Below are 23,261 nucleotides of genomic sequence, written 5' to 3'. Positions count from 1 at the left end.
AAACTATCACGTCAGTGGACCCATAACACTAGAGAGGTGGATACGGAAAAGCAAGCAAACTAGGTGGCCAGAATGACGGATGAAGAGTGCAGATCAGACATCCCCAGCCCAGGTCCAGAAGAACTACAATACTTCAGGTTTTTAAAGAGTTTCCAATCACTTGCTAAAGATCACGTTAATCTCGCAATAACACCTGGCTCACTTAGGTTAGAAGGAGCTCAGATTCATACAAACCCAGAAGACCCCAATGCTCTGCAGGACGAAGGCTGCAGACCCCTCATTTAGAGGGAATAGTCAGATACAGACTCAACAAGACAGGAAAACCCTGACAGCTCACAGTGTTACCCCAGCAGAAATACCACAGGAAGGCAAGTCTCTGAGAAGGCACGCTGGCCCTGACCAGGCACACAGGGACTATGTCCACAACTGGGGCTCCCAGCAGTAAGAGAGGAACAAAAATGTGTCTTTTACGCTGAGCTGTATTTATTTACTCTGAGACTGTTGAAAGCACAGTGCAGGTCCGGGGAGGCAAGAAACAAATGAAGAAGCCATTTTCAGGCTTTCTTCTCTGGGGAACATGAGAAACAGGCAGCGCTTTGCTTTCTTCATGAGCGGAGGGGGCTGACTGTCTGGTAAACTCATTTCTGCTGCTTTTTGAGAAAGCAGCTTGTGTGGTCAAGACAGGACAGAGGTTAAGTGAAGTACACCCATAAAACAGGACACGTATACTCAATTAAGATTTTTCTCTGTGCTGTCCTGAATTAGTTTTTTTTGTTCAGAATCTTCCACACACAAAAAAATAAATTTTCACAATCTTAACCAAAAAATAACCTCATAAAAGCTCGTCAGTCTACAGAGTTTCTTCAAGTCGGTTTTGCAGAGTTCACTGTATTGACAGAATCTTGCTCTAAAGATCACTGCTGACAAGACAGCACTACATGAGTGGATCAGAAAGCCAGCAAAACCACTCTGCAGACTCAAGAATGAGGAGACAAACTGCAAAAAGTTTGGCTAAAGCTCCTCTTGGTGAGGGACTAGTGAGAGTTCTGACTCCACTGGCTGCTAGGATTTCATACAGTAAGGTAATTGCCAAGTCAGAGCTGAATGAGACAGTAGAAAGCTTAAGAAAAAGAGTTTCATACCATTTTTTATAAATACACACGTTTACCAAATACAATCAAAACTAGAAGTGCAATTCCTTCCTTGTTGCCTCCTCTGGTTCATCACTTTTCTTATGTTCCAAGAGCTACCTTATTGTCAGAAATTAAAATTGTGTTGTTAATTAAAAGCAAAAACAGTTTTATGCAGAATTGCCCAAGCCTTGCTTTCAGAGGTGACTAAAACTGATCAAAACACACTGTAAGCCTTAAACAGGATAGCGCCTCTTTAACACTGCAGCCGTTTTCTACCTCGTATATGGCACTGGTTTACAAACAATTCCAATTTAATTACATCTTACATAACAGAAAACAGCCTGGAAGGCACTTAAGTATAATCTCATCTCTTTCTCGATAATTAGGTAGAAGCTGTGGCAAAAATAGCTTTGTGCTAATTAATATTAATTCTGAACGGGGTGCTTGGAGATTGCAGAGAAAGACGAGTTATTATTACTACAACAGGTTTGTTTCTGTATGGAAGCTATGCAGATTTCAATTTTACTGTCCATCACTGACGCACGATTTAGGCATAAACACAATGAAAGGGGGAGTCTGGTCAGCTCTGTCTTACTGTGAGCATCTAGTACTTACGGTCTGGTCTCTCTCAAAGCGATCTTCCCCCCCCACACACACACACACAGAAAAGAGCAAGAAATGAGGGAAGTGTAGGATCTCAGATGTTAACACCTGACCTGAAGTTCCAAATCTTTTAATAACCAATTTCCCTACGGGATTAATAAAGTATTATCTATCTATTATAAAAAGCACACGGTAATGCCTGTGTTTGGGGAAAGTGCAATAATAAATTGCCCTACTGTGGATGAATAAAGTATTTTGAACTGAATAATTACAGTGCCAGGCGGAGCGATGGCACTTTGGCTAAGGACCTGCACCCGTGGTTGGAAGGTTGCCAGTTCAAATCCCGCGACCGGCAGAGGAATCCTACTCTGTTGGGCCCCTGAGAAGGGCCTTAACCCCAGCTGCTCCAGGGGTGCCGTATAAATGGCTGACCCTGCGCTCTGACCCCAAGCTTCTCTCTCCCCGTCTGTGTGCCTGTGTGTCTCATGGAGAGCAAGCTGGGATATGCGAAAACACAAATTCCTAACGCAAGAAATTGTATATGGCTAATAAAGTGATGTTATCTTACCTTTTTTAATCTACTGAATTGGAATTTAATTAATCATTCGTAAAAAAAAAAAACATCTTAAGTATGGGTGCTATGCACCAAAACATCACATACTTTTTATTTGCAATGATGTAACAGATATTGCAATGACAAAAACAAAACTTCGTGTGAAGGTAGTGTAATGCACTAGTTTCCCCCAATGCTTTCCAGTGAAATATCACAATATACATGTATAAGCACACTAAAATGCAGTGGGGATCCCCTTCCAAACTGCACATTCCTGAAGGGGTGAGGGTCTTCCTTCCATGCAAACTCCCAGCCCCTCAGGTCAATGGGAACAATTACACATACTGACGCATCTCATCCAGTATCATCACTGTCTCCACCCACATATCTACAGCCTGGAGGTCCGCATTTCAAACGCTCACAGAGAACAGTTTCACAGAGAGGTACTTAACTACCATTGACTTTTTATATGGGGGAGAGGGGTGGGTTAAAAAAAAATCAGAGCGCAAGAGGGACATTATCACCGCTGGCAAATGGAATAAAGTTCTAAATCCACCGTCTTATTCAGGAATTTACTTTTGCAAAAAGTTCCTGTGACGCAAATGCAAATAAGAAAACTCGCACACAGGGAATTAAAACATTTTCTTACAGTGTCTTGGCTGAAGACTTTCCTAGGCTTCCCAGTTAAAATGTGCCGTTTTAAAAGATGGGGTAAACAGCAGACTGATACAGTATTAATGAGCCAGCTGCATTGTGTGTAATTAAAAAGAGGGAGCAGAGAGCATACATAACCCCAAGAAAATGCATATTGAGGAGGACAGGTGTTAAATAATGCATCCAATTTATGATTGCATTTGTAAATTGAAATCCCTAAAGAAAAAAAGGAGAGAGATTACACAGACGAAGAGCTGCAGTGACGAGGGGCGCCTGCTGGTCTGGGTATGTGGGGGGTTAAAACATTCAGATCTCGAGCACAATGTCGCAGTCACATCAGGTTAAGCACTCTCCTCACGCCGTCTGGAAACTCACCTGGAAACGCACTCAAGATTGAAGCTGAGTCATATGGGCACCCGGCCCAGTAAAAAAAAAAACATACAGCTCTTGCTGCAGAGGCTAGCCTCCAGATACAAGCTCTGGTTGCCTGTCTGATCTTCGTAGGCTGAACACAATCCACCTGTCTTCTCCGGCACAGCAGGGCATGACAGAGGCCCCAGCTCTCATTCACCAAGTGCACATGGAGATCTCTGGCCCAGGGCATTGCTCTCACAGCAACTGCAAGACCTGCCTGTACTCTGTAGAGCATTTTCAGAACCATTACGCGTTATTAGAAACCTTTATTGCCATACTCAGCACTATTTATAAGAATATATTATTTACATAACATGTTAATATAGACTACTTTGTTAATATTCTATATTAATACAGTTTACCCATTGTAGATCCTGTACTTGCACTTGTCTTTTAATCCTTTTCTGGACTATGACCATGTTCCTGCTGATTTCATACTGTAGTTCATGCATTTCATTAGCGTTTCACACAGCTGACACCAGCAGCGTCTGGAGCAATACTCTACGGAACTGCTTTGGCAGGAAGTGCTGATTAAGCTGTTCCAGGAAAATTCAGTCCTACATCTACACAGTTACCACAATTACCTGGTATACTAGCAAAGCAGGAAAGGTTCAACTTTATTGTATGCACGCTCACCCCTCATCAAATGAGCACTTAGAAGTACTGGCTAAAATGAGGGATATACATGCATACCTATTTCTGTTGAAGGAGTTAACATCCTTTGCTGACACGAGCTTCAGGTGTAGCTCATTCTTCCGTTTTTAATTGTGCTTGTCTTGGCTCTCAATATCTTCTCAGACGTTATAAGGATATTAGTCTAATTAAGGTGGTGAATAACATTGTAAATGCATAATTGTTAAAATAATATTGATTCATGAATTTTAACATTTTATACAACAAAATGTTTATTTTGATAATGTGCACTATGAATGCGCAGTATTGCTAGCTGATCACCAGACACCTTGATGCACATACCTACTTTTACAGTTATGGGTTTTACTCTGTCTTTGACTCTATAAGATTTAATAACTAACATAATAACGAATGTTTATTTAATAATGATTATTGATTTGTTCATGTGTACTATAGAAATTATGCAAATGTCACCAAATAAGTGCTTCCTAATACATTTAAACATACTGTAGCAGCTTGCATATAAAAAGAAGTGTTGGTTAATGCTATGTATTTTATGTATAGTACTTGATTTATGGTTCTAAACTACTCAAACACATCAGAAAAGTACCTAAACTCAATTTGCTCATGAAAAGTTACGAGCACGTGTAACAAATCAAAGACATTTGCATGCATTTTAATGGGAATTTAATGTCACTTTTATGTTCTTGCCTACAAGCAAACAGTCTGGTACCAGCTTTTACCAGAGAATAGTAACTGAGTTTTGTTTTAGGCATAATACACAATTTGCGCATAAATACAGTATTTTCATATGTCATCAAAAATAATTTCCTTCCTTCGCAACCTAGCCCATGCAATTCCAGTTAATTGCTGAATTTGGAAAACATCCCGATGACAGTAAATGTAGCATCACCTTGACCCCATGTTCCCCCCCTCCGATCCCCACGGAACACCAGGCAGGTCCATGGAACCGGCAAGACACCACTTCTAGGACACACAATCCCAAAAGGAAAACGAACACTATACCTCCCATAACAGACTTCAAATCTCTCATGACAACAACATAAGAACTTTTTCTGTCAATGGGTCAATAAGAAGACCACAGTCACACATGTGAAAAGGCCAGCTGTCTAAATATCTGGAACGACAAAATCCAAAACAAGAAGCTCAGAATAAAAGGCACCCTGGCCACATACACACCAGAGGGACCATCACACGTCTATTCAGTGTTTAACATCGATGAACGTGCTTCATGTATCCCGAAAGACTTATGAAAATCTTTCATTTCCTACCTATAACACTGTCTAGTAACAAAACTAGTGCACCGATGGTGGATTACTGATAACATGAAGAAGATTCTAGTTCATAAAGCTGAAAAGACACTGTTCTACCCGTGTTCAGACTTGAGCCCTGATAAATTTCACAACAATAGGGGAAATGTGTCCCCCTTCATACGGATTCTGAGTCCAATATAATTTCACTGTACAGTATGTAAAATTTTAATGCTGAAATAAAGCCATAAACTATTTTTTTATTCCAGAGATCACACCCGGTAGCTGGAACTGCAGTAGAAAAATTATCGCTTAGAGCAAAACTAAAAAGATCTAAACAAAGCAAAATAAAGCATGAGGTGTGCCTTTTTTTAAAAAAATCAACGCCCCATAGATTTCGTTAGGTCCTTGACAACCAGCAGAAATAACTAAAATCCCACCTCATGATCAGAGCGAGCTGTGAAAATAAGTCATATTTTCTGCATCGAGGAATGTGTCATCAAAAATCTATATTTATCTTTTCCTTCTGTTAGTTAACACGTAAAACAGTGCCGGCAGAAAAACTCAGAGGCACCTGCTGACTGTGTACACTGACAAATCCCTCACTTCCTGCTGTGCCACTTGAAAAAACAGCCTACTTTCAACTTCACTGCCAATCTTCCAAGACCTACTTCAGATTTTCTTTTATTTCATGTTACCTCACCTATCCCATTTGTAGACGGTAGTTTCTTTTTTTTTTCCAGGAGTGTCTTCCACACTGAATTTGCATCACAAATTGCCGTTAATCTGCTGTGCACACCCAGCACGAATGTGGCTGGCATTCTTCAAAAATATGCAGAGCACACAGCAGCTGGGTGTCAATGAAATGTAAATGTAAAATGTATCTGTCGGCAAGCTCCAAGCAGCCAAAACTAAGGCTTTCTGCTAACAGCAGTCTGCAACTTTGTCTCATCTGTTTGTGCTCTGAAATACCCAAAGGTTCTGAGTGCTTTCTCGAGTAGACGCACTTCAATCATAGGAACGCTGTCTGAGGTTGGCAAAAATCAAACTTCCCCACAGCCTGGCGATGCTGTTGAAGATATAGCAGCTTGTGGGGACGCAGGATTCTGATTGCCAGGGGCTTACCACCATTGTTAAGTTCCACATGTTCAGGGTTTCTGAGAAAACCCTTCCCAAGACGGTTGAAGAAGACTAAGATATGTCCCCAGATCCTCACTAGGTTTTACAGAAGCGCTACAGAAAGCACACTGACAGGCTGCTTCACAGTGTGGTGTGGCAACTGCAGTATTGCTGACCACAAAGCCCTACAGCGGGTGGTGAAAACTGCCCAGTCCATCACTGGGGTTGCCCTCCCATCTATACAGGACATTTATGACAGACGGTGCTTGAGGAAAGCTCTAAGCATCATCAAAGACCCCACACACCCCAGCTACAGACTGTATGACCCTCTACCATCTGGAAAACGGTACCGGAGCATCCGGGCCCGGACTACCAGACTCAGAGACAGTTTTTACCCCCGCACTATCAAACTGTTAAACTCCCAGCCTCTCTCACCTACGATCTGAACCTCACAGTGCCTTCTCTCTTACCAAAAACTCAAACACACATTGAAATCTACCTCTACCTCACATGTCAAAAAGCTCACTCCCCATAATTTTCTATCCTTTATTTCATTCTGTTGATGTATGTTTTTGCACATCTGATGTTGTTTTGCACATTACCTGTTACCTGTTGTTGTTTTTGCACACTGCCTGTTGTCTCTGTCTTTCTTTTCTTATACAATTGTAATGTTTTTTTGTACTACTTATCGTCTGAGAGCTAGCTAAATAGCATTTCCTTATACCATATACCGGTATATGAGTATAATGACAATAAACTTGAACTTGAAAAGCTAGGAGTGTGACAGTGATCCTCAGGGTGGGTTTCAGTCTAGCAACTATTGCTGCTACAGAACTTCTGACAAGCAATATCTGTTAGTATACACAGAAGCCATACAATGCTGTCAACATGGTTCGATTCCCTACTACTGGGGCGGTGTGGTGCCTCTGTGGCTAAGGATCTGCGCCTGTAGCTGGAAGGTTGCTGGTTCAAATCCCGCGGCCGGCAGAGGAATCCTACTCCATTGGGCCCCTGAGCAAGGCCCTTAACCCCAACTGCTCCAGGGGCGCTGTACAATGGCTGACCCTGCGCTCTGACCCCAAGCTTCTCTCCCTGTCTGTGTGTCTGCGTCTCATGGAGAGCAAGCTGGGGTATGAGAAAAGACGAATTCCTAATGCAAGAAATTGTATATGGCTGATGAAGTGATCTTATCTCTCTCTTACTGCTCAAAAAGGGGGCCCAGGTTATCTGCAAGTTGGGCGCAGTTTCTCTTCAACGCAACCGCGACCACAACACCCTCACTTCCATTCCGTACACAGCATGCCAGAGCCCACTGAAAGGTAGCAGGCAGATTTGTAAAATTATTTTCTTTTAAGTTTAACCCAATTTATAAATAATGATTAAATGCTAGCATGTAATGATTTGCTGCTTGATTACATATATGACACCGATATTATTAGTATCGGTAACAGATTGACTGTTATGTCATATCCCAGATTTAAAAACCAGGCCCGATTCCTGTGAATGTCCTGATGTGAGGATGAATATGACCCACATCTTGAGCTGCAAGGTTCCTGTCCTGTTCCTCTGCCTTTACCTTAAGCATACAGCACCACCTAGTGTGTAAAGCTTGCACGTCAGGACTGCTACTTGGACACTTTGTACACTGAACTACATGCAAACTTCGAAAGTTGAGATTTTTGATTTTCCTGTAAAGAAAATATTATAAGCTAATATCCCATCAGCTGCAACAATGCTTAGAACATTTCACATTTTTCAATGACATCTCATGTCAAAATCGAAAAGGAGCATTTGTGTAGAAAGATGCCCAACTGAAATAATCCCAAAACATTACTGTAACAGCTTTCAGAACCTGGTTCAGAACCATAACTTTCAGAACAGGGCATTCAGTGGTCAGTGCCGATCTTCTGCATCTTTTTCACCAAAACACAAATCAATGGGTCGTGTGCTTTGTACTAGCACAGATACACTCCTGGGCACACACAGGTCAGTTTCCATCTCCTTCCGGCCCACAGCACAACCTGTCCATCCGTGCTGCCCCATAGCCAGAACAGCTGGAGGGGACAGAGGCCCCAACACCAGAGCGCCTCTCCCACTCCGGGGCACGTAATGAGCCGAGGAGCCCAGCCACCCACTTGTGGAAAAGCATTTGAACAGAGGGAACACATGCAAACTCCACACGTACAGGTGGCACCGGCAGGCAGCTGTAAATTACCACCCATGACCTAAAGAGTCCAGCCATCAACCATTTGATCAGGTTTGTGTTGCCTGGCCTACCTGCTCCCGTCCGATTTTCTTTCGTTTCTTCTCCTTCTTCCCAGACTGCGTCACCTCCACGGAGTCAGGCTTCTCCTCAGCTTGGCGCTTTTTGGGTTTTTTCCCCCTCAGCCGCTCAGGCTGGGACTCAACAGCTGTACCAACGGACAGTGGACATTCCTGAGAAAGACAACACCGTGGCACATCTGTCCTGTGCTTTAAAGACACAGTAGGAGTCAGCAGTTAGGACTCCGATGGAAAGCCTTATTCTTATTTCCAATGACGGCTCTGGAAAAGTCAGGTGCATTCCTCCGGCCATGGCCAGGTCTAACAGCCTACTAAGCATTTCTAAGTGAAATCGGCACCAGGCTTAGTAAAGGGGCGAACACGGTAAGAGAAAGCTGGCAGTCGATTAGACAACAATTAAGTCACTTGCTGATACCATGATTAAAAAAGAAGCAATGAACATTCAGGTGCTGCTACCAGGAGCATCTGCAAGCCTGTACTAAGTTTCACTGCCACGCCCACCCCAGCACCCCACCCACATCTCTACCACACCAACCCACAACACCACACCCACATCACTGCCACGCCCACCCCAGCACCCCACCCACATTCACTGCCACGCCCACCCACATCACTGCCACGCCCACCCCAACACCACACCCACCTCATCACCACGCCCAGTTTTGGTCCTCCTCCTCTTTGCTGTGGTGTCCTCTGCTCCCACAAGGTCTATCCTCTCCACTGCTTCATCAGTTTTCTCTTTCCTGCTCTTTTTCTTCTTGCGCTCAGACTCCATGTCAGACTTTTTGTTCTTTGCCATAACGCCAGGGACAGCAAGCTTCTACATCAAAAAATGTTAAAGATACAATTCTAAATCTAAAATACAAAGCATCACCTGGACACAATTAATGTTAAATTATCACAGTAATTGCAAGCCTAATACTATTGCAAACCCTAACATAGTGAGATTTACATCTAAGCAAATGCTTGGTTAGAGTTAGAAGGATCTTAAAATTAGACATCTAATTTTGACATTTTTTCAGAACCATTTAGTATTTGATTACCACATCAGTTCCACCATCAAGTTTCTTTACGATCCAATGTTGATCATACAGTTTGTAGTTCATATTGCGCAAAACAAAAACCTAAGAATTTAATAGTACTGATTAAACGACTCAAAACACAAATACCACCCACATGTACCATTCACTTTATAGCAACTGGAATTCTGAAACTTGTTCCTCTCACTAAAGCCCAGATTAGTGCCAGCTTTCCCTTGAAACTAGAACATTATTTTTATATTATTCCTGGATGGGTAGAGCTTTAATAGTGATCGGGTGTTATATTTACTTTTTGTAGACAGATATTGCAGTTAATATCTGCCTATTATATTATAAAGCCAGCAGCCATGTCACCCTGCAACTCCCAGCTGGCAGCCCACTGAAGCTCAGCAGGCGTGAGCCTGGTCAGTACCTGGATGGGAGACCTCCTGGGAAAAACTAATGTTGCTGCTGGAAGAGGTGTTAGTGGGGCCAGCAGGGGGCGCTCACCCTGTGGTCCACGTGGGTCCTAATGCCCCAGTATAGTGATGGGGACACTATACTGTAAAAAAAAAACAGGCGCCATCCTTTGGATGAGACGTAAAACCGAGGTCCTGACTCTCTGTGGTCATTAAAAATCCCAGGGCTTTTCTTGAAAAGAGTAGGGGTGTAACCCCAGCATCCTAGCCAAGTTTCCCATTGGCCTCCTAATAATCCCCCTCTATGAATTGGCTTCATTACTCTGCTCTCCTGCCCACTGATAGCTGGTGTGTGGAGAGCGTTCTGGAGCACTATGGCTGCCGTCGCATCATCCAGGTGGGAGCTGCACACTGGTGGTGGTGGAGGAGAGTCCCCATTACCTGTAAAGCGCTTTGAGTGGAGTGTCCAGAAAAGCGCTATATAAGTGCAAGTAATTATTAATATTGTGCTCATAACTATTAATGTAATTGAATTCTCCAAATTACATCAGAGCTATCAATATGATCTTGAAGTCCAGCCACAGTCGCAACAGTTCCAATTATCCTACTCAAAGACCACGAGGATGGCCAGATGAGCCAGAGAAGCAAAGGTACTCCTTGATGCATTATAACATCTTCAGAATTCGTGCTGAAATGAAAATGCACAGAATTCTCTCTCTCCAGTCAGGTTCTCAAGACTCCAAATTTAAGAAAATAATAATAAAACATAATATACCCCTTATGTCCCCCTAGTGGCTAATTAAATCAGGAAGTCTATGAAGACATCTCATTTAAGCATTATCACATCACACATATGTGCTGTGCCATCATTCAGTATTTTTCATTAGCTTTCCAGCCCAACATAATAAAAAGTGGTGAAGGTCGATTAGAACTGACAGAGAAACAGATCCATATATGTGTCTTATTGTTTTCTACTTTTGGAAAACAGCAAACGTATTGCTGAATGACCAGGACTATACAGTAGTGTGTTTTAAACGTGTATATATTTTATGTCAAGAGTTTTTTTTATATATATAGTTCTGTATGGTGTTGCCGAAGACAAATTTCAATCCTTTTGGATGGACAATAACGCTATATAAAAATATCATAAGTAGCAGTGTATGGTAGTTGTTAGGGCTCTTTACTGGTGCCTTAAAAATGTGGTTTCAAATCCTGGTGTTGTACCCTTGACAAAGGTACATCAATAAGATTGCTTCTGTAAAATACCCTCCTGTATAACGTTACAAATGTAAGTCACTTTGGGTAAGAAGTAGCAGGTTACTTCGTGGAAAGGAGTGTTCGTTATTTTTTCCGTTACCAAGAATAATTAATTCGTAAGGCCTTGCCAGCATATAGTACTTTGTTTTCTAAAGATGTAAAGGGTATTTTACATTAGAAAAAGCTAGAAAACTAGTCATAATACAAACCCAAACACACATACATAGTTGCCACATTCAAAGAACTCAATTCATAGAAATATCAACAAACTTTTGCCTATAGTTAGCTTCTTGCTAACATTTAAGCAGCAAACACGCAGTCCATTACAAGCAACAAGGCGTGTGAGATTAATGATTAAAATTGCGTTTTAAATAAGTTTCATTTCAAAAGCAGAATTTTGTTACATTAAATGCCCACAACCACAGCATCAATGACTTGCATAACTTCCTATATGTTCATACATAAAAGCTTTACACCACAGAATTAGACTTAGGCTAAAATGTAATTACGCATTTGCACTACTCACACCAGTCACGGTACTCCTCCAGTTTGTGTACAACACGAGCAAGTTCTTGCTTCACGCGCGCCATAGAAAGCATGGTGCTACGCACCGCCCCTTCACTGTGATTGGTTCTGGCTCACTGATGTCCCGTTTCGATTGGCTATATGGTTGTCAATCTCACAAAGGCCAGCCCATTTTCAGTGTGGCTATGGCTGGGGGTTGGGGTCGCATGTGGCAACCTGCTGGAGTACCGTGCACGTGTTGTCAGTGACAGCCTATTGCCTATTCCTGTCTAGGAAATATAAATATGAGGCCGTTTTTGCATCGTTTTACACAAAAAAGAAATGAAAAGGGAGAGCACTCAAATCTGAGGAGAGGATGCAGTTTTTTTTTTATCAAACCGGCCCGGCCTTGGTTCTTGAAGCTAAATCACTGGGATTATTTTTAATTTGACTAGATAAACTTCTCGAATAAATACCCTATAACAGCCAACGAACAAAATGCAAATGCATTTTTACTCGTGCTATTTTTATTGTAGTAGATTTTAGCTGCTACAACACTATCCTTGTACGTTTAAAGTATCCTGCAGATATTTCGAGATAATCCCTCGTTCGTGGCAAAGGAACGAATTTATCACGGTCTAGTTGCTTTACGGAGTGTACAGGCAGTTGCACCGGCATGTAGCATTACCTAAAGCGTGAGTTGAAGATGTCGGGACTAGGACGGACTCTGTTTTGTAATGTGAGAATAAAGTGCCTGTATCGGGGGGTGTTTATTTATAATCCACACAGGTGTGCAAGGTAAGTGTCTGTTTTTAAGTTGTAGAATGAGTGCATGTCCTGAATGTTTCTAGAAGTGGAGATTTCGGGGAAAACACGACACTATGGCATCTTTCCTAACAATAGCAAAGGTTAAACTGTTTCGAGATATGCCAATGCAGAAATCTCTTGTCCCCATATCGTGAGTTTAACACTAGCGAGTTGTGGTCGTTAATAGTCGTTACGTTTACCGTGACCTTGAAGAGAACGAAGACTAAATCTAGCTAGATGTCGCACGGTTATTATTACTATTATCTCTAGGATGGGTTTATAAAACACTCGATTTAAAAAAAACTGTTACTTAATTGTATGGAATAAAGTTGCATAACTATAAAGCGATTTGCCAAAACATCATGATTCGGTGCATTACAATTTATACAAAACAGCAGCGACAAAACGCCCAGTAGTGTGATGGATCGCGAAGTGTTCAGGTACAGTCTGTGGTCAGGGGCTACTTTCAATCAGGGAAATTCTCGTTAGATTTAGACGCTGAAAACGGACGTGCAGCAGTTCCTTCAACGGGATCAAAGGTTGTAGAACAGAATCTACAGGTGTGGCGAAATCAAGCGGTTTAATCGGTCTTGGATATAAATTACCGAGAAAACCTGTCGTTTTATTCCAGATAAGCAGTTCTACTCAATTCAAAATACAAAATACTTTATTCGTCTCCTTATGTCAATACGAGAGATTTTTTTTTTATCGATCCCGAGTCTTTTTTACGTCTTTAATTTTGACCGATTTAACTAATGATGGCATAAAGGTAGTTTTAGTTACGATAATGCCGAGTTAGTAGCCAATACAGTATCCCTGCATAATTGTTCCCCCTTCTGGAACTTGGGTTTCTGTGGGTCTTCTGACCAATAAATTCAGCAAAACCGTTATCATCCACAGCGGGACAGTGCTGTGTTCACCTTAAGTATGTGGAGCGAAAAATAAGGATTGATGGAGATGTTTATATTACGTTATTCCTCATTTCACTGGCTGCAGTGCGTATGGATGAAGGAGATACAAAATGTCAAGTGGGATACAGATTTGACCTCTGCGCTGAAAAAACAAAAGCCCTTTGGTGTAAAACTGGAAATTGTCGCAGGTTTCTGATTCTCCATAGATACGACTCGCCGAAAGCCCTGTGCACAACGCCGCCGAAGAGCAGGACATCCCCGCCGGCTGACGGTGACCAGCCCATCAAGTTCTCCACCAGCAAGGCCAGCCATCGCACGTGGACGGTGGACAAGTCCCTGGGCAGTGAGCACCAGAAGCCCCTGTGGAAAGTCCTTCCCCTCAGCCTGCTAGGGATCTCCTTACTGGTGTGGTGCTTCTTTCGGGAGGAAACCGAGATAGACCGCCAGCTGGAAAAGAACCTTTACGAGTACCTTCCCGGATTGCTGCCGCAGCCAGAGACTGATGCTCCTGAAGAGGCCGCCAAAGAAAATGGCCGGCCAAATTCGTAGGCGTTAAGGCGTTATCCTCCGTGTTTTTTAGTCTGTCCGTGTTCCCTCCCGTTCTCACCACTTGTTTCAGTCTGTGTGATTAATGAGGGTCTTTGTACATCTCTCTGATGGAAACCTTGATGAAAGATAAGAGAATGCTGTAGCTGCCCCCCACCTTTGTGTATTTCAATAATGTGCAATGTAAATCTAAAGAAGGATTCTTTACTCTCGCCAGATCTAACTTTGTTACTCTACTAAACTTGGACCCCAATTCAAAATGCCACACCTCTGTCCTCATCTTCAGTAGGTGTGGTTAGCTCCGGTCCTCATTGGCCTCGAGCCTTCACGGAGTTTTAAATTGACAACCGATGGAGACTTAAAAATCTGATTTGGTTTCTTATTCAAATGGTGAGGCCATATTTTTAAAAGAAGAAAGTAAAATTGGCAGTGGAAAGAAAATCAGAAGGTCCCCATGTCTTTGAGAATTGGATTTGCCCTTCCCTGACCTAAAGTTGGGTTAAAAGAGACTTAGTCTTGCATTTTTAATCCACCCCCCCACAAAACCATCTTAGAAACAAAATAGTTACCCATGCTTAGCTAGAAATAGGTTGTTTTGGGTTACCTATACCATTTATGTTCAGCAGATCCGTTCTGGTCACTGCCAGCTGTTAAGGTAGCCCTGACTCAAACCTGCAGCAGCTGAGACTTCTGGGCTTATGCAGGGCAACTACTGGCTGAGCAATGTGGGAGCACTCACTCCGGCAAAGGAATCCTACTTCGTTGGGCCCCTGAGCTAGGCCCCTAACCCCCAACTGCCATATAAATGGCTGACCCTGCGCTCTGACCCCAAGCTTCTCTCTCCCTGTCTGTGTGTCTCATGGAGAGCAAGCTGGGGTCTGCGAAAAGACAAATTCCTAATGCACGAAATTGTATATGGCTAATCTTATCTCAGACTTGCCCATCCAGAGGCCTTGTGGGGATCGGAGTCGGAACTCTGCATCATGTTCTGGCACCTGGCCTGAGTTGAGATGGAGCAAGAAGGATGCAGATGCCAGTGTCCAGGCTGGGCGAACAGTCCCGAGCAGTGCCAGTGGCCTTGTCCTTCTGGGTCAGGACCGTGCTCAGGGGTGACCAGTGGTGATCAGGTGTGCTGCCAAGCTCCCGGCCTTTGTGGAAATCATACAGGGCACCGACTGTGGCAATTCCCTGCTGATGCAGAAACACTGCACCAGAAAGATGCAATCTGCGCAGCTAAACTGCGACATTCCCACTGCTCTCCAGGGAGAAGTCCCTGTGGAGGAAGGGAATACACTAATGAACCCAGAATCATGCCATAGTGGCTGCAGAAACCCTCCACAGCTGCTTGCTGCTCTGAATGCGCTTGTGGCTGGAAGGTTGCTGGTTCAAATCCCGTGGCCGGCAGAGGAATCCTACTCTGTTGGGCCCCTGAGCAAGGCCCTTAACCCCAACTGCTCCAGGGGCACTGTACAATGGCTGACCCTGCGCTCTGACCCCAAGCTTCTCTCCCTGTCTGTGTGTCTCATGGAGAGCAAGCTGGGGTAGGTGAAAAGACAAATTCCTAATGAAAGAAATTGTATAGGGCTAATAAAGTGATCTGATCTTATCTTTTGTAACCTTTCTTTTTTCATTCTGCCAAGATTGTGCTCAGTGCCTACTCTGCTTTCTGCCTCTGGTATCATTTATGCTTTGTTTCCTTCCAGTTTTGTACACAAGAGGGCGACCCTGAGAAATGTTTCACGCAGGGGTCTCTGTTGTAATGTTGGTTTTAAAAATATCTTTGCGGAAGAATGTAAGATACTGCTTCACAGAAGTTAAAAAGCCCTGGCCAAATTCATGTCAAGCGTCAATCAGGATTGTAAACTTGTTGTGACAGGACACTTGCAGGAACTTGTGGGGATGGGGGGTATACCAAATATTGTTAGAAATATAACTAAGTGTTTAAGTGGTAACAGGTTCCTTTTGATGCTGCCTGAAATGAGACGTCATTCGTACAAGAGGCACAGTGCCAATCCTAAAAGTGAAAAGAGGGTAGCTGTCTGGACATGCGAGGCATAGCTGTTGCACTTTTTCTCATGCTGGCGGAGCAAAACTACCGGAATAGTGCAATTAGAAGCTTATGTTTGACAGTGGCTAGCTTTTTTGTCCAGTTATCTATGGTATAAAGATGCGTGTCAAACTTTAAACTTGGGCGAATACACTCGGCTACCCATTCTAGTTATAAACGGACAAAAAGTCTGTATAATCCCATATAATACCTTCCCTGTCGCCACCTTCTACAGCCAATTTCCTGTTACTTTCACCTCTCTACAGTACTGCCAGCCACTAGCTTTAGACCACATTAAAAATATTACATCTGGTACCCGCACAGCTCAAGATCCAGTGCAAATTCTCGAAAGTCATTTCTGGTGGGGAATTAAACAGCATTTCCCATGCTTGCATTGTAAAAACTAGATTGTACAGTTTGTAAAAGATGGGTCCTGGCATTCGAGGGATCGTAGGTTGGACTCCAGCGGATTTAATTAGCAAATAGGCAAAACAGAAGCTTAGGCTGAGAGTACAGTGTTCAAAGTTCGTGTTCAGTTAGCTGTTCCTGCTGTTTATACGGTTAAATATTGCTGTGCTTACTTACAGTGATGTGAAAAAGAGAATACACCCTGGTACAATTCTAAGGGGTTTACATATTAAGACATTAAATGAAAAAATCGGCCAACATTCAGAAGTCTTGTGTGAAAAAGTTAGTCCACCCTTAATGCTTTCAGTATGAGTTGAGATGGTAATCACAATCAGGTGGTGCTAAAGAAGTGATCATGAGGGAAGTGCTTCCACCTGTATATAAAATAAGAAGCGTTGTCGGTTCTGTCTGGAGCATTCAGGTGTGTATTAATACATCACGCCTAGGTCAAAAGATATCTGTGCTGGTCCCAGAGAAAGAGTCATTGCTGCTCATCAGTCTGGGAAGGGTTATAAATCCATTTCTAAACAATATAAAGTCCATCATTCTACAGTGAGAAAGATAATTTACAAATAGAAAAAGTTCAAGATCTACCCAGGAGTGGGTGTCCCAGCAAATTCACCCCAAGATCAGACTGTATGATGCTCCTACAGACTGCAAAGAACCCTAAAACTACAGCCAGAGATCTACAGGCCTCTGTCAATAAGTTACGCATTAGAATTCATTATTCTAACATAAGGGAAAAAAATGAACAATTCTTTGGCGGAAGAGTAGCCAGGAGAAAACCCCTTCTCTTCAAAAAGAATATTTCTGCATAGTGTAGGTTTGCAAAACAGCACCTGAATGAACCAAAGACTTCTGGAACAATGTCTCTGGACAGATGAAACCAAAGCAGAGTTGTGTGGCCTTCCTGCATATAACATGTTAGGTGAAAACCAAACACTGTGTATCACCACAAGAACCTCAGACCAACCGTCAAGCATGGTGGAGGGGTGATGATTTAAGCCACAGGTGCAGGACCTGGAAGCCCGACAACCATCGAGTCCACATTCTAGAGGAAAATGTGAGACCATCTGTTTAACAGGTACAGCTACAGCACCGTCTTAGCCGAAAGTGGATCACAGAACAGGACGATGTTCCAGAACACACCAGAAAATGTACAACTGAAAGGCTGAAAAAGAAAAAAAACCTAGATTTTGGAATGGTCAAGTCAAAGCGCAGACCTAAATCCCATTGAGATTTTGTGGTGGGACCCAGAGAGAGCTGAGCTTAAACCAATGCCCTCAAACATCACCAAGCTGAAGCGGTTTTGCAACAAGGAGTAGGCCAGGAGTCCTCCCAGTCGATGTCAGAGACTGATCAACTCTTATAGGAAAAGTTTATTTCAAATTATTGCTGCTAAAAGGGGTTCCACGCATCACTGAATCACAGGGTGCACTTTTTCACACAACGCTACTGAATGTCGGCTGATTTTCAAAAGTAAATAATGACAAAATAAACTGTGTGTGTGTGTTATCTGTCATATGAGGTTAGATTTATGTACTGTTAGGACTTGGTGAGGACTAAATGAAGGCCTTTTTTTACATCACTGTATATGTCCGCTGCTACAATAACCTAAAGATTTAAATTATTAGAGTTGCAACATGGCCACGAAATCTGAGACTGAGGAGATTTTGGATGTTGCCTGAAACGGCAATTTATGTCAAAACGGCGAGAGGAACCTTTGCTGAATCGATATTGCCGCTTGTTTGCCGTGTAGGTCCCGACAATACACCTGTTCTGTACAAATTTCCAGTACTTTTATCATTCTGTTCCAGCTCTGAAAAATGGCTTCGCGGCAAATGTAAAGAAAGGCAAAAGTCTTTATAATCTGAAAGAGGAATCTGAAATTTTCTGAAAACATTAATAGTTATTCTTTCACTTTTTTGTTTTATTATTTTCAGTTGTTCTGTATTTTACGGAGCACACGTTCAATAACAGCGGACCTTGCCTTTCTTTCCTGTAGGAAATTACGCTTCGAATCATTACTGCCCCGTGAACAAACTAGAAAGACATCGCCCACACTGAAATCACTAGCTTCTGTCGAGCAAATTATTGTGAACGATTTGATTCACGGCGATACGCCAATTGTATTGTTACAGTCTCAAAACGCATCTCGCTTGTATCGCAAAGCGAGTTTTTAACTCGGTAAAACTTGACAGACTGCTGCTCTGATGACGTCACGTCTCGGCTCTGCGCCAGGACGTCTTGCGGATCAGCGCCTCACTGGCACCTGACTTCCGGGTAAATGACGACTTGCGGCGTTTTAAAATCCAACGCCAAATTGACGCGTTTATCTTAATGTACAAAACATCTCAAACTTAAAATATATCGTTATTCTAAAAAATGAATACTGAGCAACAGATATGCAACGCCCATATATGTTGTCAATCTGTTATACTGTTGTGTTGTACTGCTTGAGCCTTATACTTCCAAAAATGAATCATTTCTGAAAGACAATTACGTGATTACCAATTTGGGAAATAAACCATATTTGATTCACCCATGGGCAGGTAGATGGCGCCTTTCAGAAATTACAATCCGTTTTTGAAAGCAGCTAGCATATGGTGGCATCAGTGAGCAACTAAGCATAAAAACGTTCTACAGTAAGGATTTGTCTTTTAATGCCTCAAGATATTAGAAATCCATTTCTCCTCTAGTGCCTGGAAAATGAAGACTAGAATTACTAAGTACAGTTGGATCTCAAATTAAGAGTAAATATTCTAGACTATATTGCATCTGTTTATACACCAAGACTGAAATACAGTACTCAATTTCTTGGAAACAAGACACAAAGCGAGGTGAGGTAGTGGAAAGTTTATTTACAACCCAATAATCACAATGCAAAAAAGAGAAAGGTAAAGAAAAAAAAGATAACAAGTCTACTAATAATTTATCCCATCTGAAGCATGCAAACTACAATCTACAGCACAATGAGCCAGAGGTATAACAATTTCAGATACAAATTGACTGTTTATTTTAAAAACCTGAGAGGGAGTTTTGAAGGAATGTTTTACAAAACGCTTGCTACTTTTGCACTGTAAACCACTAGCCTGTTTTTTTTTTCTGTTTTCTATCAATACTAACAAAAATACAAAATAAACTTCAACCTCCACATGAAGGCATTTGCAGTTCAATAAAAGATTTCAAAAAATTTCTCTTCCCAAAAAAAAAAGTTCAGATAAAGTTCGAGAGCTGGTGCTTAGGCGCGCTCGCCCCGGATTCGCCGAGCCAGCTGGATGTCCTTGGGCATGATGGTGACTCTCTTGGCATGAATGGCACACAGGTTGGTGTCCTCAAACAGGCCAACCAAATAAGCCTCACTGGCCTCCTACGAGGAAATGGAAAGAAAACAATGATTAAAACTATTCCCATGCTCCGTATACAAGTTCTTATTGAGCACTTGACACCGTTTCCCAGCGTACACATCCTGACACTGGCAACCTCAGGAAAATGTACCCATTTCAAGAAACTTAAATTCTCCCTAAACAGGGGCAACAGAAACCAAGGTCCTACTGGCACACCAAATTCTAAGTATGATTGTATCTACTGAAAGACTTCTAGATATTTAACAGATGTAGCCATTGCTCCTGGATCAGTAATGCTCCGACTGGACAGTGAAAATGATACATGTCTGAGGATAGGGAGCAGTAAACAGTTGTTGGTTGTGCAATGCAAAGCAACAGACTTAACCACAACATGCATACAGGTTAAACCACTGCTTTTTCAGCCAAAATCTTTCACCTGTTAAAATCAAGAAAATCTGAACATAGTGCTATACTATAGCTCTAATAACCTGGTCTTTCAGCTCTTAATCATAGCACGTAGTTTGGTGAACTGTTTATACCAATAAAAGAGACATACCTGGAGAGCACCAATGGCAGCACTCTGGAAACGCAGGTCGGTCTTGAAGTCCTGTGCAATTTCTCTCACCAGGCGCTGGAAAGGGAGTTTGCGGATCAGCAACTCTGTGGACTTCTGGTACCTACGGATCTCTCTCAGGGCAACAGTTCCAGGCCTTTTTTTAAAAGGAGGAAAAAAAAACATCATGCAGCTGCAGCAGTACACACAGGGAAAAGAGTGGACTTGACCGGAAATTTTTCAAATCAACATAAAACAATATGAAACCTCAACACAAGACCACATTAAATTAAAGCATTAAAAAAAACCAAGAACTTGTGCAAAGAAGTAAAGGAATCCTGAAAAGGGGAAGGGGACTGCAAAAGCTCACCTGTATCTGTGAGGCTTCTTCACACCACCAGTAGAGGGCGCACTCTTCCTGGCAGCTTTGGTGGCCAGCTGCTTCCTGGGCGCCTTTCCACCAGTGGATTTACGGGCAGTCTGCTTGGTACGTGCCATTGCGACTCAAGTCTCCGTGTCCCAAAACTACAATCGGAACAACAAGAAGGGAAGAGATTGAAGCACAAGCATCTCGTCCTAGCAAAAAAAATGGCTTCGAAGCAGGGAGTCTAATCCCGATAGGTGCCGATTTTAAGCAGACCCCCTCTGCTCCTGCCTGCACCTCACGTCCCGCCCACGCTGTGACTGACGCAGGGCAGCCCAATGGCGGCCGTGGGGCGCTCTGGCGGCACACGACAGCAGCAGCTCCGGAACGAGAACGAGCTGTTAACCACCGAGCAGCAAAATCAACACCGGAGCCCAGAGCACAAAATGGCGGCTTCACCAGCGACCAGCAGACCCCACAGGAAGGTCTGCGGCCATATTCGCGTCACGACAGCCCGCGCTGCCGTTACTCCGAGCAGCCAAAAGTATTTTTTTTTCTGATTATGCGGGCCTGAATTAAGAATAAATTGCCCGGCTTCGTTGCTTAATGAAAATTGTTTTCGACACTAAAAGACAAAGGATCTCATTCGTCGTCAGAGCAACTTAAAACAGGAACATGCAGCACGCATTACGAAAACAAACGTATGAGACCAGCAAAAACTAAATGTCGATATCAAAAATACTAATAAGTAGTCAGCTAGATGTAGTGCAAGATAAGACTGCAGTTCATAAATTGAGATTTGAGAACTACCTTAAGGGCACAGCTCAGTTGCTCATCCGCATTTCAGCATCGGAAGGCGGGAGCGCTTTCCAAATTCTCATATCTGATGTAACTCCCCCACCCCCACTATTACAGAAAAACTCGACACCCTTAAAACCTTAAACTCGGCAGTAACTCCGTCAAATTACTACAACAGGGGCGAAAAGACGGAGCCCCCCAAAACAAAACGGGATCTCTCTTTTTATTTTTTTTTTGCCTCTCTTTCCACCATTACGCGACGCGCAGGAGACACGTCCCCTCCGCCCGCTGTAACATGGCGCCTCGGAAGAGCCGCCCGCCGCCGCTTTGTCTCGCGCCGCTCAGCCGCCCGCACGAGGCACCGGGGAAGGCGAGGGAGCCCGGCGGGGGGCGAATCGCGCCCCTCTCCGGGAGAGGGGCATCTCCGCGGTCCCCGGCACTCGACCCATTTACCTTGTAAAACGCGATTTGGTAGTCTCGCAAAAGCGCCAGAAACGCCGAAGAGAAAAAAAGCCTCGGATATATGCGGCGCAGTTTCTATTTTCAGTACTTCAAGACGGCCAGAAGTCCGGAGATGGGGAGAAAGACCGCCAGCGCCGTATTCCCATAGCAATCGGCAAGGAAAAGAAGGCTTAGAATTGTTCACCAGCCCACGTATGCGCCTCACATGAAGAAATAAATGACTCTCATGTCTAATAAAGTTTTAAAAACGCATTAAAAAAAATAAGCACTTACTCGAGCGATCACAAACGCCTCTTCTTTCCTAGCGGCCAATTTCCACACTGCGCTACGTAAAACCTGGAGAGGCCGGGCTTGAATTTATTCCCCCGTGACGCAGTGCGCAGACCACGCCCCCAGCGCGGCGGATTTGCTTTCTGATTGGTCGAGAAGAAGACGTACGTATTGGGGGAGCAGGGGAAATCCCCGCCCCCTAATGCGCCTCAGATGTCAATGTTATTGTTGCTGTACTGTGTTGGCTGTAGTGTGCGGAGGAGCAGACGAGCATGGACCTCCGGCGGGCTTTTTCAGGCTTTTTTTCAGCCTGTAAAAAAAACCACGACCGTAATCACTGATACATTTTAGGGCATGAAGGTCGTTCACAATGGAAAATGTAGAAAAATCACCGAATTGGCTTGATCCAGTACAGCATGAGGGTTAAAAAAATCTAAGTATGTTCTCTGTCTCACAACATGCAGAAATGGATTTTGTAATATCTGCCATCCGTATATGTGACAATTCACTAGTGGTATGGTAAAAACACTACGTTGCAATTACAAAACTCCTTGAAATACTACACCTAAGTAAACTTCCGTGACCTAAAACGGAATACGGTGACCGAAAAGCTCGTGATTTTCCCCAAAAAGCAGGCTGATGTAGGTCATTCCTCCATGCTTTGTTTTCTCCTGTGCTTCTTAGTTATACGCTTTCAAAGAAATTACAAAAGTGTGATATTCCGAATTTTTAACCATCTTCATTTTACATTTACGACCTGTGGAAAGTAAAGATATACGCAACAGCAATTTTACCAGTCAAGTGTGTGAGCTTCGTAATTAAACTCGGAGAACGTGTTTCTGCAGGAACACGTCCTGGGTGTCAGGCACAGATTCTGCTTTTGTAC

At 43.1% G+C, this 23,261-nt stretch overlaps 3 protein-coding genes across 4 annotated transcripts in view; 1 reads left to right on the top strand and 2 right to left on the bottom strand.

Moving 5' to 3' along the window:
• chlsn (cholesin) overlaps positions 1-11,971 on the bottom strand; it is a 129,552-nt gene extending 117,581 nt beyond the window's left edge. Inside the window, exons 1-3 of the mRNA XM_088612845.1 lie at positions 11,887-11,971; positions 9,307-9,483; positions 8,658-8,816 (exon numbers count right to left, since the gene is read on the bottom strand). Of these exons, the coding sequence (XP_088468971.1) occupies positions 8,658-8,816; positions 9,307-9,462 (315 nt within the window). The 5' untranslated portion in view covers positions 9,463-9,483; positions 11,887-11,971. The remainder of the gene's footprint in view (positions 1-8,657; positions 8,817-9,306; positions 9,484-11,886) is intronic.
• Positions 11,972-12,110: 139 nt separating this feature from the next.
• On the top strand, positions 12,111-19,682 carry uqcc4 (ubiquinol-cytochrome c reductase complex assembly factor 4). Its single transcript, XM_088612467.1, has 2 exons — positions 12,111-12,660; positions 13,787-19,682. Exons 1-2 carry the CDS (start codon positions 12,569-12,571, stop codon positions 14,127-14,129), a joined length of 435 nt encoding a protein of 144 aa, XP_088468593.1. The 5' UTR covers positions 12,111-12,568; the 3' UTR covers positions 14,130-19,682.
• Positions 19,423-22,513, bottom strand: h3f3a (H3 histone, family 3A). Of its 2 annotated transcripts, none has more exons than XM_088612468.1 (4): positions 22,379-22,513; positions 20,852-21,006; positions 20,485-20,638; positions 19,423-19,951 (listed from the first exon to the last, which is right to left on the bottom strand). In XM_088612468.1, the coding sequence occupies exons 2-4, from the start codon at positions 20,977-20,979 to the stop codon at positions 19,823-19,825; spliced, it is 411 nt and encodes a 136-aa protein (XP_088468594.1). In that variant the 5' UTR covers positions 20,980-21,006; positions 22,379-22,513; the 3' UTR covers positions 19,423-19,822. The 2 variants fall into 2 exon arrangements, with proteins under 2 accessions (XP_088468594.1, XP_088468595.1); XM_088612469.1 differs by lacking the exon at positions 22,379-22,513 and adding an exon at positions 22,097-22,308.
• Positions 22,514-23,261: the final 748 nt, after the last annotated feature.

This window comes from Lepisosteus platostomus, chromosome 19, assembly GCF_059453375.1.
Source record: "Lepisosteus platostomus isolate fLepPlt1 chromosome 19, fLepPlt1.hap1, whole genome shotgun sequence".
NCBI classification, from domain to species: domain Eukaryota; kingdom Metazoa; phylum Chordata; class Actinopteri; order Semionotiformes; family Lepisosteidae; genus Lepisosteus; species Lepisosteus platostomus.
This window is presented reverse-complemented; position numbering and strand designations above follow the sequence as displayed.

Excerpts from the sequence above, each read along its gene's own strand:
- uqcc4 (XM_088612467.1), top strand. The coding sequence starts at position 12,569 with ATGTCGGGACTAGGACGGACTCTGTTTTGTAATGTGAGAATAAAGTGC. Across the intron at positions 12,661-13,786 it reads AATCCACACAGGTGTGCAAG|ATACGACTCGCCGAAAGCCC; the intron begins GTAAGTGTCTGT and ends GATTCTCCATAG.
- h3f3a (XM_088612468.1), bottom strand. The coding sequence starts at position 20,979 with ATGGCACGTACCAAGCAGACTGCCCGTAAATCCACTGGTGGAAAGGCG. Across the intron at positions 20,639-20,851 it reads AAGAAGCCTCACAGATACAG|GCCTGGAACTGTTGCCCTGA; the intron begins GTGAGCTTTTGC and ends TTTTAAAAAAAG. Across the intron at positions 19,952-20,484 it reads CTGCCATTGGTGCTCTCCAG|GAGGCCAGTGAGGCTTATTT; the intron begins GTATGTCTCTTT and ends ATTTCCTCGTAG.